The sequence below is a fragment of the Rhinopithecus roxellana genome, chromosome 1 (genome assembly GCF_007565055.1).
Source record: "Rhinopithecus roxellana isolate Shanxi Qingling chromosome 1, ASM756505v1, whole genome shotgun sequence".
In the NCBI taxonomy this organism is placed as follows: domain Eukaryota; kingdom Metazoa; phylum Chordata; class Mammalia; order Primates; family Cercopithecidae; genus Rhinopithecus; species Rhinopithecus roxellana.
Window position 1 is genome coordinate 190,791,618 of NC_044549.1, and position 18,585 is coordinate 190,810,202.

An 18,585-nucleotide genomic window follows, 5' to 3' on the forward strand; every position below is an offset into this window, starting at 1 on the left:
GTGATCACTTGAGGCCAGAAGTTTGAGACCAGCCTGGTCAGTATGGTTAAAACCCCTTCTCCACTAAAAATACAGAACTTAGCCGGGCGTGGTGACACATGCCTGTAATCCCAGCTACTCATGAGGCTGAGGCACAGGCATAGCTTGAACCCACTCCAGCCTGGGCAATACAGCAAGACCCCGTCCCAAAAGTAAATAAACAATAAAAAATAAAGACAAAGATCAGTTAGCTATCAATAAGTGAGGTCCATTAACTCTGTTCACTTTCTTTCCCGGTGAATCACTGAAAATGACAACCTCAGAGGTTAGCACCTTAGACCAAAATAAATCCTCAATGTTTTTCTATTTTAGCTGTGCATGCAATAATCACAATAATCTACTAAACTAAGTCACATTTTTAGGGTGAGATGGCACTAAATTAAAGTATCCTTGAGAGATTATTAAATTCTTCTTACCCCCAAGTTCTGGCAGGATGGTAATATATGTTCCATAAAGAAGAGGCAGTGCATCATGATTAATATGTAAATGAGGTAGATGAGGGATAAAATCATTACCAACAAGAAACCCCATCAAAATCCAATCATCTATTATCCTTTCAATATCATATTTAAATGTGATCTTTTCCTACAGTAAAATGGAGAACAAAGTCAAATGCAATGAAAATTGCTGCAATGGAAATCCTTGGTCCATGGCTTTATTAATACTTACTTTTAATACTGAAAACTCATAATCAATATACTCTCTCATTAAAGACAAGTGTAGAAGGTGAAATGTAGTTTCTTCTGGAGCACATACCCTGGAATTAGTCAGATGATCAAGATATAGTGAATTGTATTTTTAAGGTCCCAGCTTAAAAATGTAACAAAGCTTAAATCAAAATTATCATCAGAAGATAGGTCTTGTAATTAAGACATACAATTTATATGAAAGTTGCAGGGTTAACAAAGCTAAAAATACAACTGCAATGATAATAGATAACACATGTTAAAGTTCAAAACAATTGGTTTACATTATGTGTTCTGTGGAAGGATTCTCAGAATTAAGAAGTCCTAAATAACATATAGTAGATGTAAAAAGCCATTGAGATCTGGTCCATTTAAGGCTGGTCTTTTCAATAAATAGCGCAAGGCAGATTGGATATCCACACGCAAAAGAATGAAGTTGGGCTCTTACCTTACACCACACACTAAAATTAACTCAAAATGAATCAAAGATCTAACCATAAAAGTTAAAACTTGAAAACTCTTAAAAAAAAAGAAAAACAGATGAGTTGGATCGTAACAAAAAAACTTTTGTGCATCAAAGGACACTATCAACATAGTGAAAAGGCAACCTACAGAATGAGAGAAAGTATTTACAAATCATATATCTGTTACAGAATTACTATCCAGGCATAATTTCTTTCTTCCAACATACATGCTATATAATTTACCGTTGTGTTTTCTTGCCACCAAATCGAACTTCTTCTCTTAAGAGAGAAAAATGTGCCTCATGACTTGTTAATCCAAGCATAATCTGTTGAAAAATGATTAAGAAATGTTTTTGTTCTCCCATTTTTAATAGTATTAGGTTCACAAAAGCAATTAAAAAACAATTCTACACAAGGAAGAATAAGAAACAATTAGCACATTAAATAAATAACAAAACATTATCTATTTGTAGGTTATGAATGGGATAAAGTGTACTTTTCTAAGAAAAATATGTTCACCTTAACTCACATGCTTTTCATAACCATTACCCTATCCCCTATCCCCTCTCCTCATTCTATTCCTCCAAATCCCAAAAGTCTCCTCTTGGTTTCACATATTTCTACTTGCCGTGGGGGAACTGGTTAGAAATTAGAGGTAGCAGCTTTTCTATGACCAAAGAATGCAGGACTCTTCTGGAGACCAGGATAGCCCTAGTATATGAAAACTCAGGAAAAAAAAAAATTGAAAAGGGCACTTTCAGTTAATTTTCTCACATAGTATTTTTTTTTTTTTTTTTGAGACGGAGTCCAGGCTGGAGCAGTGGCGCGATCTTGGCTCACTGTAACCTCCACCTCCCAAGTTCAAGCAATTCTCCCTGCCTCAGCCTCCAGAGTAGCTGGGATTACAGGTACCTGCCACTATGCCCGGCTAATTTTTGTATTTTTTAGTAGAGATGGGGTTTAGCCATGTTGGCCAGGGTGGTCTTGAACTCCTGACCTTAGATGATCTGGCCGCCTCGGCCTCCCAAAGAGCTGGGATTACAGGCATGAGCCACCATGCCCGGCCTCTCACACAATATTCTATTACCAAGTAAGTCAACAGTCTGTTGAGACATATCAATCAAATGCCATGTACTTGCATACTGTTTATTTCAATCTTGATTCAAACAAGAACAAAATGAAACATTTATGAGGCAATCAGGGAAATGATAATACTAACTGGTTATTTCTATATTAAGAACGGGTTGTTAATTTCTGTTTTAGGTGGGATGATGGCATTGTGGTTATGTATTTTTTTCTAAAAAAAAAAAAAAAAAACACCCTAATCCTTTAAAGAAACATTATGAAACATATATAAATTAAATGATAAAATGTTTAGGATTTGCTTTAATAATCGGGCGGGGAACGGGTAGGAGAAGAGACAGATGATTGGGGTAGAAATTTAAAATTATTTAAGTTAGATGAAGGGCATAGGATGTTCATTACATTACCTTTTCTATTTTTGTTTATGCTTGAAAATTTCCGTAATAAATAAAAGTCTAGTAAAGGTACTTGGAACATGGAGTTTTCAGATCAGGAGGTATTAAAAACCATGTATTAAGCCTGAGATTGTAAAAAGGCAGCCCCACTTCTCTGACCTCGACAAAGTATTCACGGCAAAGTATTCACAGCACTAGGATTAGTCACATCTGTAGACTATAGAGACCTGTTGGTCATAAACTATGGCTAAAAAGCTCATTTTCCAATGATTTTTAGAACTTCAGTAATGACAGAAGTAGCAATCATTATTATGTCTCCAATATTTGTTGCCACAGCCAGTAAGCTTCCTGTACAAAATGAAATCTCTTAGATATTTAATTATCAATGCATAAGTTTATAATAATAAAAATTATACCTACCAAGTCAGCATCTAAACCATAAAGACAGTGTCTGGTGTTTGGATCATGATCTGGCTTTGCTTTCTCGGATCTGATAAATTCCATGATTTTATGCTCTCCTTCTCCAGGAGTCTAAATAAAATGTTTTTAAAAATGCAGTAATATGGTATGCTTGAGAATATTAAATAATTTTTTAAAACTCTTTAAATAAAAAGATAATAACCTCATGGCCTGAGAAGTAGATGGTAACTCCTTGCCATGACTTGTCTGTGGAAATTTTCATATTTACAAAATACTTCAGATGCTCATGTAACCTGGCCATAAATTCAGTTCCTAAAAATAATAAGTTTTAAAAAGGTTAATCTAAGAAAGACATAAAAACATTTAAGTTCTCAGGGACAACACATAACTGAATCTGAGCATGCAGGGAATAGCTAGGTAGGTATAGGATCTCCAAAGAAGGTCAAAAGCTCTCTTGCTTATCCTGAAAAACAAGTCATGTTCCTTTTCCTTGCAAATATCACAACTGTTTCTAATGTCACTAGTCCCCCTAAATAAAATCAGTGTCACACAGGGAAAGTCAAGGAATTTTACTAGTGACTCAGTACTGTGCTTCAGGAATTTTCATATAAGGGCAGAGTTTGAACTCTCTAAAGAACCTCAACCTTCTATTTCTTCTGCTGAATTCTGAAGTGTTTTTTTTTTTTTTTAGGCTTGCAGCTTAAATCAGATTGTCAATAATAATAATAATATTACTACTGAAATTATTACTCTGAAAAATTATTACTAATTTGGAACCTGAGTCTACAATGATTACATTTTGGGAAAGGCTCAGATGGTCAACAGTCAAAAGCAATACAGTCTAAAACCACAATCAGGATAAAACTGTTGTTAAACTAAGCAATGTGTGACCAATGCACTTAAAGAAAGAGCAAATTACCACTGTTAGTAAAGAACTGATGAAAGTTAGATTTTAAGATTTTCATTCAAAGTAAAGAATTATAATGATGTTAGACAAAGGTTGTAGAAGTATAGAGTATGCTGCTGCATACAAAATTAAACATAATACTGATAAATTCATTTTCCTTAAAGTCATAAAAATCTTAACTACTTTTGAGAAGCAGAGTAGTAAGTGTGCTGGACTCAGAGAATCAGTTTCTTACTCTCACTACCATAATATAGCTACATCAACTTGGTAAGCTACAACCTCACTGAGTCTGTTTTAACATAAATAAATGGCAGGATTAGGACAGAAAGATATACAAACATAAGTTTCTTCAAGGTCTGCAATTCTGTACACTTGGGAGATTCCTGTCCATATCTGCTCTAATTTATCTACATCTGAAAATCTCTACAGTTTTTGTAGGAGTATTTATGACCAAGGTGACCAAACCATCTCATGAGCAAACGTAAGTGGGAGAATACAGTAAATGGTACCCTAAGGCCAAAATAAATAGAGCACAGAAAATACAATTCATTTAAAAACCAAGTTTTCAATTTATATTTCAATTCTGTCACAATTTTTCTCCCAGTGAATTTACCTGGTGTGATACAGTTGGAATCAAATCTGGCCTCTGTAGGAAGAGTTTCTCCCTTCTCTATTGCCTTTTTAATTTTGTCTTCTGCCTCCTTTGCTGACCTTAAAGGTTAAGGGAAAAAAGTACCTTAAGTTTTCTGAAAAAAAGTGAAGATCTTTATATAAACTGCTATGTAGGTGCCTTTATAACTAAAATAGCAATTCATCAGTTCTAAGGTTCAAAACGCCCAAGTTTTGAAATGATTATGATTGATAAAAATGAGCCTCAGGCTTTTTTTGTTTATTTAAAGAATTGAATTTTTCAGGCCAGGTGCAGTGGCTCACGCCTGTAACCCCAATATTTTTGGGAGGCCAAGGTGGGAAGAATAATTGAGTCCAGGAGTTCAAGACCAGCTTGGGCAACAAAGCAAGATCCCATCTCTACAAAAATAAAAAAAATTAGCCAGGTACAGGGGCATGTGCCTATACTCTCAGCTAATTGGGAGGCTGAGGCAAAAGGATCTCTTGAGCCCAGGAGCTCGAGATTGCAATGAGTGATGATTGTACCCATTGCACTCCAGGTTGTGTGACAAAGTGAGTCCCTGTCTCATTTAAAAAAAAAAAATTGAATTTTTCAGATTAGGAATACAAAAGTAGGACATTTTAACAGAATGTTAAAAACATAAAATAATTATTGTCACAAATATATAGCAAATTCATTCTAAATTTAAGATCAAAATATAGCTTTAAATGTTCATTTTATATATACTACATCTAATGATAATGACATTTAATGATCTTAATCATTTAATGTATACTTTTAAGATCATTAAAATTATCCCTAAGATTATATAAAAATACAATTATAAAACTGAAATATCTATCTCTGTGTTTCCTAAAAACATTTAAAATGAAAGCCTAATGACATTAATGAAATCAACTGCCAAATCATCACATTTTTGAGGCAACAGAATTTACTAGAAAGAACCTGAGTTTTACAGTCAGGCAAACCTGGATTTGATGTCTGACTTCTACTGTAACCCTTTTGCAGCATACCAGCATGCCACACGGCGTACAAGTTAGGAAGCTCTACTTTGAGTGTAGTTTCTACAGCCTTGCTACCAGCTTCATCTACTATGCCCCACAGAATTCTATTTCTGTGATGAACAAACTCTTCTTCATGTTTAACCTCTCTCTACCAACTTCTTTAACATAACAAAAACTCTGAGGATACCAACTCATTTGTATTATCTGCAATGTCTTCTTTCCTCTTTTCTTCCCTTCCTTCTTTGGCTGACCAAACGATTATTCAATGTTGTTATGTCACAAGGTCTTGGGATATAACAAAAGAGAAATTATTCTTGGCCATGTGTGGTGGCTCACGCCTGTAATACCAGCACTTTGGGAGGCCGAGGTAGGTGGCTCACCTAAGGTCAGGAGTTTGAGACCAGCCTGGCCAACATGGCAAAACCCCGCCTCTATTAAAAATACAAAAAAATATTAGCCGGGTGTGGTGGTGCGTGCCTGTAGTCCCAGCTACTTGGGAGGCTGAGACAGGAGAATCGCTTGAACTTGGGAGGCAAAGGCAGTAGTGAGCCGAGATCGTACCTCTGCACTCTAGCCTGGGCAAGACAGAGCAACACTCTACACACACACACACACACACACACACACACACACACACACACAAATTATTTCTGTTCTCAGAGATTACATTCTAGTGGGGAGGCAGAAAATTAAACAGCCATAATGTTTAATCTGGATGCAATAAAGAAAATGGGACAGGAATAAGGTAAGACTATTGAAGTAATCTAGATTAAGATAATGGTAGTCTAGGCTGAGATAGTAGCATTAAAGATGAAAAGAAGTACATAGATGTGACAAATCTGAGACTGGATAAAGAGGATTGGATGTGAGGAATGAGAAGAGCGAGATGTCCAAATAACTCTTGGGACTTTTGGATTAGGTAGCTAGTGGCAGGTGTTGCCATTCATTGAAAGAGGAAATACAGAAGGCAGGCTGTTTTCAGGGGAAGATGAGTTCAGTTCTAAATATGTTAACTCTGAAGTATATCTGGGGTTTCCAAAAGGAGACATTCAGTAGGCATTTGGATATACAGGAGCTCAGGAGAAAGCGATCCACAAGAAAGATAAATTTGGAGTCAACAGCAGAGATACAGTAATCAAAGCCATTATATGAAATCACTCAGAGCCTAGGACAGAAACTTAAGAAACATTAATATTTAAGAAAAGCAGAGGAACAAAAGAAGACAAGGAAACTAAGAAAGTACAGAGAGAGAATGTGGTTACATGATGGTCAAAGAAAGGGAGAAGTTCAAGAAAGAAAGGTCAACACTGTTAAATGCTGTGGATAAATGAAGTAAGTTGAAGAAAGAATTATTCTTTGGATTTTTTTTTTTTTGAGGCGTAGTTTTGCTCTGTTGCCCAGGCTGGAGTGCAGTGGTGTGATCTCGGCTCACTGCATCCTCCGCCTTCCGGGTTTAAGCAATTCTCTGCCTCAGCCTCTTGAGTAGCTGGGATTACAGGCGCCCACCACGCCTGGCTAATTGTTTTTGTATTTTTAGTAGAGACGGGGTTTCACCCGCTTGGCCAGGCTGATCTTGAACTCCTGACCTCGTGATTCACCCGCCTCAGTCTCCCAAAGTGCTGGGATTACAGGTGTGAGCCACTGCGCCCGGCCTGGATTTAGCTGTAATCTTGTTAGGAAATTTTAGTGGCATCATGGGGATAAAAGAAGGCAGATTTAGAAACAAGTAAAACAGGGAATTATGAATGGAGAAGATCATTACTGTAGAGAATGGCAGAAAACTGACTAGGGGACTTCTAGGAAAAATGTAGTGCTCAATACCAGCACAGTATTTAACAAATGCTTGTTGTGGTTATAATGCATTGGCCCTCAACTTCCATTCCATTCTCCTTCTAGTTTACCTTCTGATACCAGGGAGGTTAAAAAGTTCTCAGGCTTCCCTGCAGCTAAGTATCTTGATATGACTCAGATTTTGCCAATTAGATGCCTTCATATAAGGTTTGGAAGGTGGAAGTGTGGTGACGCCTGCATCACAATTGAGGCAGTGGAGCTCTGGGGTCTGCGTATATTTCAGCAATGGTAAAGAAGATCCCAGTAGTCAGTATCTTTGGAGGTGCTGATAAGTAAGGAACAGGGAATCAGTTTTTTTCAGTACAGATCTAGCAGGTGCACTGTAGCTCTGGAACTAACAGATGCAGCAGTAGCTTCCTAATTGCTGAATTGTAACCATAGTGATGTATTCGTAGAGCCCCAGGTGACACCAAAACCTGGTCAGACATGCTGGCTCACACCTGTAATCCTAGCACTTTGGGAGGACAAGGTAGGCAGATCACTTGAAGGGTCAGGAGTTCAAGATGAGCCTGGCCAACAGTGAAATCCTGTCTCTATTAAAAATGTTAAAAAATTGGCTGGGCACGGTGGCTCACACCTGTAATCCCAGCACTTTGGGAGGCTGAGGTGGGTGGATTACCTGAGGTGAGGAGTTCGAGACCAGCCTGGCCAACATGGTGAAACTCTGCCTCTACTAAAAATACAAAAATTAGCTGGGCGTGGTGGCAGGCGCCTGCAATCACAGCTACTTGGGAGGTTGAGGCAGGAGAATCACTTGAGCCCGGAGGTGGAGGTTGCAATGAGCTGAGATCGCGCCATTGCACTCCAGCCTGGGTGACAAGAGCAAAACTCCGTCTTAAAAAAAAAAAAAAAAGAAAAAAAAATTAGCTGGGGGCCGGGCGCGGTGGCTCAAGCCTGTAATCCCAGCACTTTGGGAGGCCGAGGCGGGCGGATCACGAGGTCAGGAGATCGAGACCATCCTGGCTAATACGGTGAAACCCCGTCTCTACTAAAAAATACAAAAAACTAGCCGGGTGAGGTGGCGGGCGCCTGTAGTCCCAGCTACTCGGGAGGCTGAGGCAGGAGAATGGCGTGAACCCGGGAGGCGGAGCTTGCAGTGAGCTGAGATCCGGCCACTGCACTCCAGCCCGGGCCACAGAGCGAGACTCCGTCTCAAAAAAAAAAAAAAAAAAAAAAAAAAAAAAATTAGCTGGGTCTGGTGGCACCTGCCTGTAATCCTAGCTACTTAGAAGCTGAGGCACCGATAATCACTTGAACTGGGGAGATAGCGGTTACAGTGAGCTAAGACTGTACCACTGCACTCCAGCCCGGGTGATAAGAGTGAGATTCTGTCTCAACAAAGAAACAAACAAACAAATAAAAGAACCTCCAACATGTTTTGAGAAAGGATATCTCACTGAGTTCCTAACTCATTACTTGACTGGTAAAATGTGAAACTGAGATATTTCCATTTCTGGGGGAGTTTATGCAGAAAATAAACATGAACAGAAGATTGTGTTAAATCAATTATCTTTAAAATAATATATTTTTACTAAGCTAAATAATATTCCAAAATAAAACATAAATGTTTTACCTAAAACGCCTCCCACGCTGCTGGTTCATTTTTGCTCGAGGAGCCACACCATCAACAGCCATAAAGAACACTTTCCTGGGTTTAATAATGCGAAACAACACCTCCAGGTAGTGAAAAATATCAGTAAATATTTTATCATCTGAAATTCTAAAGTGAACATCATCATCATTAGGATGGGAGCACTGATGTATAATTCCATTCATATCCAGGTACAAGTTGTCAAATTCAGGAATCTGAAAAACAAAGAAAAATGCTTGAGATAATTTATTTTAATCAACTATAGATAAGCAGCAGGGAAAAGTGATTATTCAATTATAAAAAGCAGGATTTGTGTATTCTATTATATAAAAACTGAGCAAACAATCACAGATGAATAAAAAAAGTAAAGAATTGGTAATATGGTGACAAATTTGGTTATATACAATGCACCAATGACTTGATCAAATTTACTGTCAGGAAATAATCTACTTATTCAAAATAATATGCTCCAAGAAAACACCAAATAAAGTGCTTGGTTCATTTGGTACCCAAAATATTAGTTTAGTTCCTTCCTACCATTTGACATTAACTCAAGACCTCAATTTCCTCTATAATGGGTAATAAAAACCCCATTTACATCAAAAGGCTGTTTCTACATGGTTATTGAAAGGTTTAACATATGATGTAAAGCCTAATTGTATACTTAGTTTCACTGAAACAGTCACTGATTGGTTATATTAATTTTTACAATGTTAGATTATGCCAAGAAATTTATGAAACTGAAACCTGAAAAACAGATTTCTTGTTTGTAATATGTGGGTTAATAATTTGTAAAATCCGACTAACAAGCATCTGCTTTTATAAGATCTTAATGGCTCTCTCATTTGTTTTTCCTCTATTTAAACGTTTGTGTTGGAACTCTTGGTCCCATCAGGAACAAAAATTTTTTTAAAAAGAAAAAAGGTAAATGTTTGTAAGGAAGGGGAACATTACTGAAACAAATATACATTAAGATGGAACTGAAATGGGTGCAACTAAGGAATTACATTTTGTAGTGTAATGAAAGAATCTTAAAATAGAGTCTGCCTTACGTATTCATTAAAGTAAATTACTTTGAATTTTCAAACATAAAAACATAAGGAGCTCTCCTTGTATAAACATAATAGAAATCACTTCTGAAACAGTAATTCAAGTTTTACAACATGTACAGGTAACAATGTATTTTCCTGCTATTGAGAAAATGGTATGCCTTTGAGTTTTGGGAGTGAAAAGTTTTGGTCTCTGAATCAATGAACACCATCTGGAATGTTCTTACTGAGTAACATGCTCAACTGAAACGACAACTGTAACCATAAGATTTTTAAAGTGCACTCAAGATTAACTATTTGTTTCAAGAAATCTGAAAACCTCAATCAAAATCTCAGTGTGACTGTTCAACAAGGGTATTTTATTTATTTTTATTTTTATTTTTTGAGACAAGGTCTCGATCTGTCACCCAGGCTGGAGTGCAGTGGTGCGATCTTGGCTCACTGCAGCCGCCACCTCCCAGGCTCAAGCAATCCTCCCACCTCAGGCTTCAGTGTAGCTGGGACCACTGACACATGCCAACACACATGCTAATTTCATATCTTTTTCATATGCTAATTTCATACATTAATTTTCATATATTTTGTATGAAAAAATACCAGTCATGTTGCCCAGGCTGGTCTTGAACTCCCGAGCTCAAGCGATTTGCCTGCCCAGGCCTCCCAAAGTGATGGGATTACTTTCCAGCCACTGCGCCTGGCCTCAGCACCAATGACTTGATCAAAAAAAATTTTTTTTTTTACATTTTACATTTTACAGAATTTTTTACATTTTACAGAATGATTCCAAAGTTTTCCTAGAATAAATACGCAATAATGGCCAAGAAGAGTATTAAAAAGAAGAGTAAGCTGGGTGTGGCAGCAAGTGTCTGTAGTTCCAGCTACTTGGGAGGCTGAGGTGAGAGGATCTTTGAATCCATAGGTTCAAGGCTGCAGTGAGTGGTGATTGCATCACCAAACTCCAGCCTGGGAGACAGAGCAAGACCCTGTCTCTATAAAACAAACAAACAAAAAGAAGAATCAAAGGAAATTTGCCATAGATAAATTATCAAACAGATGGTTTGATTGGAAATATAGTATATAAAAAATAAAACTCCATCTTACCCTAAAACAAAAGAAATTCCAGAAGGATTAGAAATTTTACTGTGAGAAATGTAACAAAAAAAAAAAATTACATACAAATATTTTGAAACTCTTAGGGTAGGAAAAGCCAGAAATCATAAAGCAAATAAATGGTAGAGTTAGCTATCTAAAAATGTATTGTTTTAAATACACAAGGTTAAAAAGTGCCATATATAATTCAATTAAAAATGACAAAACGTAGGGAAATGTTTGCAAATTAGAAGTCAACATCTCTAACACATAAAAAATTCTCAAATACAAGCAAAAGGGCAAATTTTTGGCTGGGCATGGTCGCTCACACCTGTAATCCCAGCACTTTGGGAGGCCAAGGTAGACAGATCACTTGAGGTCAGGAGTTCAAGTCCAGCCTGGCCAAAAAGTGAAACCATCTCTACTAAAAATACAAAAATTAGCCTGGGTGGTGGCGCGTGCCTATAATCCCAGCTACTTAGAAGGCTGAGGCATGAGAATTGCTTGAACCTGGGAGACAGAGGTTCCAGTGAGCTGAGATCACGCCACTGCACTCCAGCCTTGGCAGCAGAGTGAGACTGTCTCAAAAAAAAAAAAAAAGGAGCAAATTTTTAAAGTAATCACAGAAAATGCAAAACTATTCAGAAAAGAATAAACACAAAAGTCTAACAAGCACATGAAAAGATGTTCACCATCCAAAATTTCTAATTGAAATGACACATAATTTTCCCCACATTAGTAAACATTAAAAGAGACTGATATTACCCAGTATTAACAAGGCTTTGGGGGAAGCACATATTTCATATGTTATTAAAAGCAATGGCTGGCATTTATTATGCAATTATTAGATATTAAACATTGGGCTAAATATGTATATTCATTCTCTGACTTAATTATAACAACCTTAAAAAATAAATATTTAGCATTCTAATTTTAGAGAAAAGTCGTGGAGCTAGAAAAACAGAAATGGGGTTTATACCCAATAGTATGGGACTAGAATGTAAATTGGCATAACTAACCACAAAGTATGAATTAAAATTTGAAACATGTGTATCTTTGACCCAGGATTTCTACTACTGAAAATTTATTCTGAAAAAAATCAGATATGATAAGATGTAGGTATAAAATATTCATGGCAGTATTGTATAGAAAAGATAAAAATAGAAAACTGATAATGGTACATCCATACAATGGAATTCAACACAGCAATTACAAATTATGAAACAGATTTATATTTGGCATGGAATAAGGTGCATAATATATATAATCAAGTGACAAAGGCAAGGTATAAAACAGCAGGTAAAGTATCCTATTTATAGGAAATATTTATTTACGTATATATCTGCATAGAAAAGTTAGGAAGTATATAAAAACAAGATGTTACTAGTGGTCAACCATGGATGATGAAAGCTTTTACTTTCCTCTAGACTATGTAATAGTTTTTATATCTTTCTGTATTATCTGATTTTTAAAACATAATCAGCATATATTACCTTTATAATCTAAAAAATACCCCACTATAATTTTCCTTTTAGAAAAGAAATATTTGAAAAATTCTCTTAGGTTTCAGATTAGTAAAAAAGACAAAGAAAAATTAATCACTGGCCAATGTGTTGAATAAAGTGAGAACATGTAGTAGAATTTTGCTCCCATACAAAGAGATTACTGATAACAGTTTCTCTTCTCAGTTATTATATTTGCAAGTGACAAATTTCAAGGTTATTTTATACTCTCTACCTTCTCCAATCCCATATCTAATTAGTCACTGAGGTATTTTTCTTTTTAATTTAACATCCAAAATGTTTCTAGAATCTTACCATCTTATCCATTTCCACTGTCTTAGGTAATCTCATCCTGTTCTCCATCCCCAAATCTCCCACACTGGTCCATGACCCTCAGTTTCCCAACAGAACTGCTTGCTTCCAGTTTCCTCTCTCACCACAGTTTAGCTATTTTTCTAAAACATAATCTGATCACATTGCTTCCTCAAACCCACAAGATACTACAAATCCTTAACAGCATAAAAGGTCCTGCATGATTTGGCTGCTGTTTTTCCCACCGATTGTATATTCTTTCCTCTTTCTATGTATCTTTACAAGCTACTACAAGAAAACATTGAGGAAAATCTCTAGGATATTGGTCTGGGCAAAAATGTCTTAAGTAATATCCCACAAGCATAGGAAACGAAAGCAAAAATGGAGAAATCGGATCACATTAAGTTAAAAAGCTTCTGCACAGCAAAGAAAACAATCAGCAAAGTGAAGAGACAACCCACGGAATGGGAGAAATGTATTTGCAAACTACTCACCTGACAAGGGGTTAACAATCAGAATACAGAACGAGCTCCAATAACTCTATAGGACGAAATCTAATAATCCAATCAAAAATGGGCAAAAGATCTGAACAGACATTTCTCAAAAAAGGATATACAAATGACAGACACATGACAAGGTGATCAACATCACTGATCATCAGAGAAATGTAAATCAAAACTACAATGAGATATCATCTTACCCCAGTTAAAATGGCTTATATTCAAAAGACAGGCAACAACAAATGCTAGCAAGGATGTGGAGAAAAGGGGACCCTCATACATTGTTGGCAGGAATGTATTTAGTACAACCACTATGAAGAACAGTTTGAAGGTTCCTCAGAAAACTAAACAATAGAGCTACCATATGATCCCTGCAACCCCAATGTTGTGTTAATATAACCCAAAGAGAGGAAACCAGTATATTACAGAGATATCTGCACTCTTTTGTTTGTTGCTATACTGTTCACAATAGCCAAGATTTGGAAGCAACCTAAGTGTCCATTAACAAATGAGCGGATAAAGAAAATGTGGTACATATATACAACAGAGTAGTATTCCGCCATAAGAAGGAATGAGAGCCTGTCATCTGCAACCACATGGGTGGAAACGGCGATCATTAAGTAAAATAAGTCCAGCACAGAAGGACAAACATTGCATGTTCTCACTTAGTAATGGGATCTAAAAATCAAAACAGTAGAACTCATGGACATAGAGAATAAAAAGATGGTTCCTAGAGGCTGGGAAGGGTAGTGGGGGAGTCAGGGGAGAGGTGGGAAAGGTTAATGGGTATAAAAGAAAAACTGAAAGAATGAATAAGACCTAGGCTGGGTGCGGTGGCTCACACCTATAATCCCAGCACTTTGGGAGGCCAAGGCAGGCAGATCACTTGAGCCCAGTAGTTCTCGACTGCCGCAGCGTGGGCAACGTGGCAAAACCCCATCTCTATTTTTAAAAAGATTTAAATTAAAACAAACAAACAAACAAAAAAACACAGGCCAGGCACGGTGGCTCATGCCTGTAATCCAAACACTTTGGGAGGCTAAGGTGGGCGGATCGCTTGAGGCCACCAGGAGTTGGAGAAGAACCTGGCCAACACAGCGAAACTCCATGTCTACTAAAAACACAAAAATTAGCTCGGCGTGGTGGCACACGTCGTTTGTCTCTTTTTAATCAAATATTTTTGAAAGGCATCACAACAATGAACCAAATTTTAAAATTTATTTACAGTGAAATTTAAAATTAATTCTTCTCCCAGTTTCTATACAAAAACTTTGGTTTCTAGTTTCTCTTTCTGTTTTTACAAGACGATTCAAAGGAACTGAAAACCTATGCTACTGAGGCACAAAAATCGCTTGAACCGGGGAGGTAGGGGTTGCGTAAGCCAACATTGCACCACTGTACTCCAGCCGGGGTGACAGAGCACGACCTTGTATCCAAAATAAAAAATAAAAAAAAAAAAATGAATAAGACCTACTATGTGATAGCACAACAGGGTGACTATAGCCAATAATTTAAAAACAACTAAAAGAGTATAATTAGATTTTAACACAAATGATGTGATTATTACACACTGCCTGCCTGTATGAAAACATCTCATGAACCTCATAAATAGATACACTTACTATGTATCACAAAAATAAAAAATAAACAAAATAAAAAATCCCAGGCATCATTTCATTTTTAAAAAAAATACTGTTTTACAACATACTATCATGTCTATTTTAATATGCATTTCTATATACTATATTTTATATGCTATGCTATAGCTAATAAATTAATTCACTCAAAAAATATTTACTGAGTACTCATTCTGTTATGCTGCTTTTTTTTCTTTTTCAGGCGCCTCTATTATTTGTCTTCTTTGCCCGTCTTTCTTATTGTTACTTTTTCTTGAATATTTTAAATCTACTTTATTTTTCAAAATGTCATCTTTCCACCACTGATTGTTTTCTTAAATGGCATCTTTTGCTCTTGTCTTGCTTCTATTTGAGGCTTCAGCTCTGAAATTCTTTTCATTTACTTCTAATTTTCTCTGTCATCTCATTCCCACATTTTCATAATTGATATATGTTGTTCTTTCATGTCTTATGTCATTTTCTTAATGCCTTTTAACTCATTGTGAAATAGATAATAGTTGTGGTTATAATTTTGGTCTATTTTGTGTGCATTTGTTTCACTGCAAGTTTTTATGTCTGGAGAGATATTCTGTCCCTTTTTCTCGTATAATAACTTTGTGATTTGATCTCAATACCTTTCTGTAACTCATTTTTATGTGAATTTAATTTTCTTGAACTTTTAGAATGAGTAGGTTCAGGGAATATAAGTTCACAAAGCTGTTTCTGGGCAGTGTTAAAAAACACAGGGGTTTGCTCTGTGGTTTTCTAAGATTTCTTGATTCTATGACTTTGCTTCACTTTTATATGGACTATCTCCTTCTCTTCTTGTCTCTATTTTGTCCCTTTCATAAAATTTTATTCCACTCCCAGCATAAAATTTTCATAAGATTTTATACCACTCCCTGTTCCTTAGGGGTCTGGTCTAGAATGGCACCTTGGCAAGTCAGTTTTGAGTGTTCACAGGAGGTAAACGACTCGTGCCTAACTGGTCTTTCTTATGGTAGACCTTCACCCAATCAATAGTGGAGAAAATAAAACTCCTCTGAGCTACTGCTATCTAATTGGCCAGCATAGTCTTTTAGTGGATACTGTTGGCTATTCTGGAATTCTCCTGTTCTAAGGTTCATCAGATGTCCCACTGCTGCCTTCTCGCTTTTGCAGAGATGTCAACATCAACTGTGTCTAGAGACTATTGATAGTTTGCCTCATCTAGTTATGTTTTAGGTTTCACGGGGATAGCAAGTCACATGGTTTGTTTTAATTGTTTTATGGATTTTAAACTTTGGTTTCTAGTTTCTCTTTCTGTTTTTACAAGATGATTCAAGGAAACTGAAAACCTATGCTACTGAGGCCACACCACTGACTTCCTGTAACTCACTTCTTCTCCCTATCCTTTCCCCCCAGGACTAGCTTTTCAATGTCTGTGACTTACTAGGCATTACCATCTTCAAGTTCTACTTAACAGAAAAGCTGGTAACCCTTTGGTCTCTTTTTAATCAAACATTTTTGAAACGCATCACAACGATGAACCACATTTTAAAATTTATTTACAGTGAAATTTAAAAGTAATTCTCCTCCCAGTTTCTATATAAAGCTTTCACAAAACCTATCTTTAGTGTCCATGTCATAAAACTGCACTAAAGAGATTTTCATTCCTCAGTAACAAAATTCCTCAGTGTGGAGACAATCGATTTTCACCAAACCAAATTCTGTGCCACAGACTACAGAATAAAAATATTACTGAATAAATTATGTATTAAATCATCCCGAATAACAATCGCATTATTTTTGCACTTTAGAGATAAAGTGACTGATGTATAACAGGTACTCATCGAAGGATGCAAGAAAAGCAAAAGTTGGTTGTCTCCATTTTTGCAATGTACTGGTTTCCTTTTTAACCCTCCCCGGGGGAAAAAATACCTCTCTAAATCTAACTCAATCTAAGTTTCAAATAAATTCAAGATAAACTAACCTTGGAAAGTTTTTGTAGTCTATTTCTCATCTACCAAATCTGATTGGAATCTAGCAACAAAAAACCCTTTCCAGAAGTAAACTACCTTCATGTTCGTAAATACCGATTAAACCACAATTTAATAGGCTATTTACAATACTACCCATCACGACTGATTCAATCAGCTACACAAATTTCAAACTTATTTTTTTTCTGCAAAACATCAGACAAGAGATCTATCAAATTCATTAAATGTGACAAACACCAAAGTATTACCCAAAGTCTAGTTTACCTAATAGAGGACTGCTTTCTCCTCTCTTTCCACAGTTCCAATATATAAACTACGTTTTTGGAATCTAAACATTAACGTTGCCCTGGGGTCAGTACATGCCAAATATTATCAGTAGTATTAATGTTCTATCAATTCGTTTCCCACCCCCCTCTGTCACACAGTGAGGCCTCCAAATAAAAGGTCCTACGCCCCACTCCCCAGTCCACCCAAGAGTTTTCTGTTTTGGCAACGGGGGATTGGTGCTGCTTTTGAGATAACAGAAAGTAACAAAAGGCATCATCAATATGAACCGTCAGCCACGTCGGAAAGTCTAGGCGCCGGTGGGCGGGTGGGCAGCGCTCTAGATCAGGGAAAGTAAACAAGGTGACTGCGTGTGGAGGCGGCTGTTACTGTTTGTACGTGTGTCTGCCGCTCTGGGTGGGATGGGGGAACCTACGAGGACACCCACCCCAGCTTCGCAGCCTCTGTAAGAAAAAGGCAACTTGCAGCTCCCCGGGAGGAAACGGGAGAACGGTAAAAGCGTTCTTTCCCAGGACTTCATTTCGGAATCGCGGAAGGACCAGCCGCAGCAGGAGCTGTCAGAGCGGCCGTGAACCCAGTGGCTCTGTCCAGACACAGGCAACCTGCGTCCTTGGCTCCTTTCGGCTCATCCGGGCGTCCTCAACCCTTCCATCCCCCTCCCTACGCCAATTATCGTCCAGACGACGAGGGGAAAGAGGTGGCTCGAAAGCCGCAGCTCCAGGGTGGAGAGGGCCGCGGAGCCCCGGGTTCTCGGCCTTCTGAGCCGTTGCCCCTCGCTCACCCACCTGATGCTCTTTCACCACTTCGCTGAGGCAGGGATACCGCTCTGAGATCCATCGGTAAAACTTGGGGACTCCCATTTCGACCGTCAACACTAATCCCAGTCAGGGCCAAACCGAAACCAAACGCCCCGCCGGGGCTCCGCCGCCGCCTCCGTCCGTCGCTCCGCGGATGACAACACACCGCCCGGCCGACCATAGAGAGCGCCCGCTGGGCCTAGAGCGGCAGGATCCGAGGCTGTCCCAGGGGCGGGGCTTAGCCCGCTGGCCTCGCGCGGCCGGGGCCGCGGTACTGGCCAGTGGCGGTCGGGGGATCTGCGAAGGTTTGCTCCTGTGCTTCCACGTAGGTACGAAAATGCCCCAGGATAGAGCTGTGCTTTCTAAGTGGATTTGGAATTGGCAT

At 37.8% G+C, this 18,585-nt stretch overlaps 1 protein-coding gene across 5 annotated transcripts in view; it reads right to left on the reverse strand.

Moving 5' to 3' along the window:
• XRN1 (5'-3' exoribonuclease 1) overlaps window positions 1-18,381 on the reverse strand; it is a 147,646-nt gene extending 129,265 nt beyond the window's left edge. For 4 of the 5 annotated variants that reach the window (XM_030934851.1, XM_030934849.1, XM_030934850.1 and 1 more), the window contains exons 1-8: window positions 18,189-18,381; window positions 9,054-9,286; window positions 4,608-4,705; window positions 3,290-3,399; window positions 3,088-3,198; window positions 1,433-1,515; window positions 709-796; window positions 456-624 (exon numbers count right to left, since the gene is read on the reverse strand). In XM_030934851.1, the coding sequence (XP_030790711.1) occupies window positions 456-624; window positions 709-796; window positions 1,433-1,515; window positions 3,088-3,198; window positions 3,290-3,399; window positions 4,608-4,705; window positions 9,054-9,286; window positions 18,189-18,263 (967 nt within the window). In that variant the 5' untranslated portion in view covers window positions 18,264-18,381. Of the gene's footprint in view, window positions 1-455; window positions 625-708; window positions 797-1,432; window positions 1,516-3,087; window positions 3,199-3,289; window positions 3,400-4,607; window positions 4,706-9,053; window positions 9,287-18,188 lie in introns of those variants that run through there. The other variant, XM_030934852.1, reaches the window with a different exon arrangement.
• Between the last annotated feature and the right edge of the window lie 204 nt (window positions 18,382-18,585).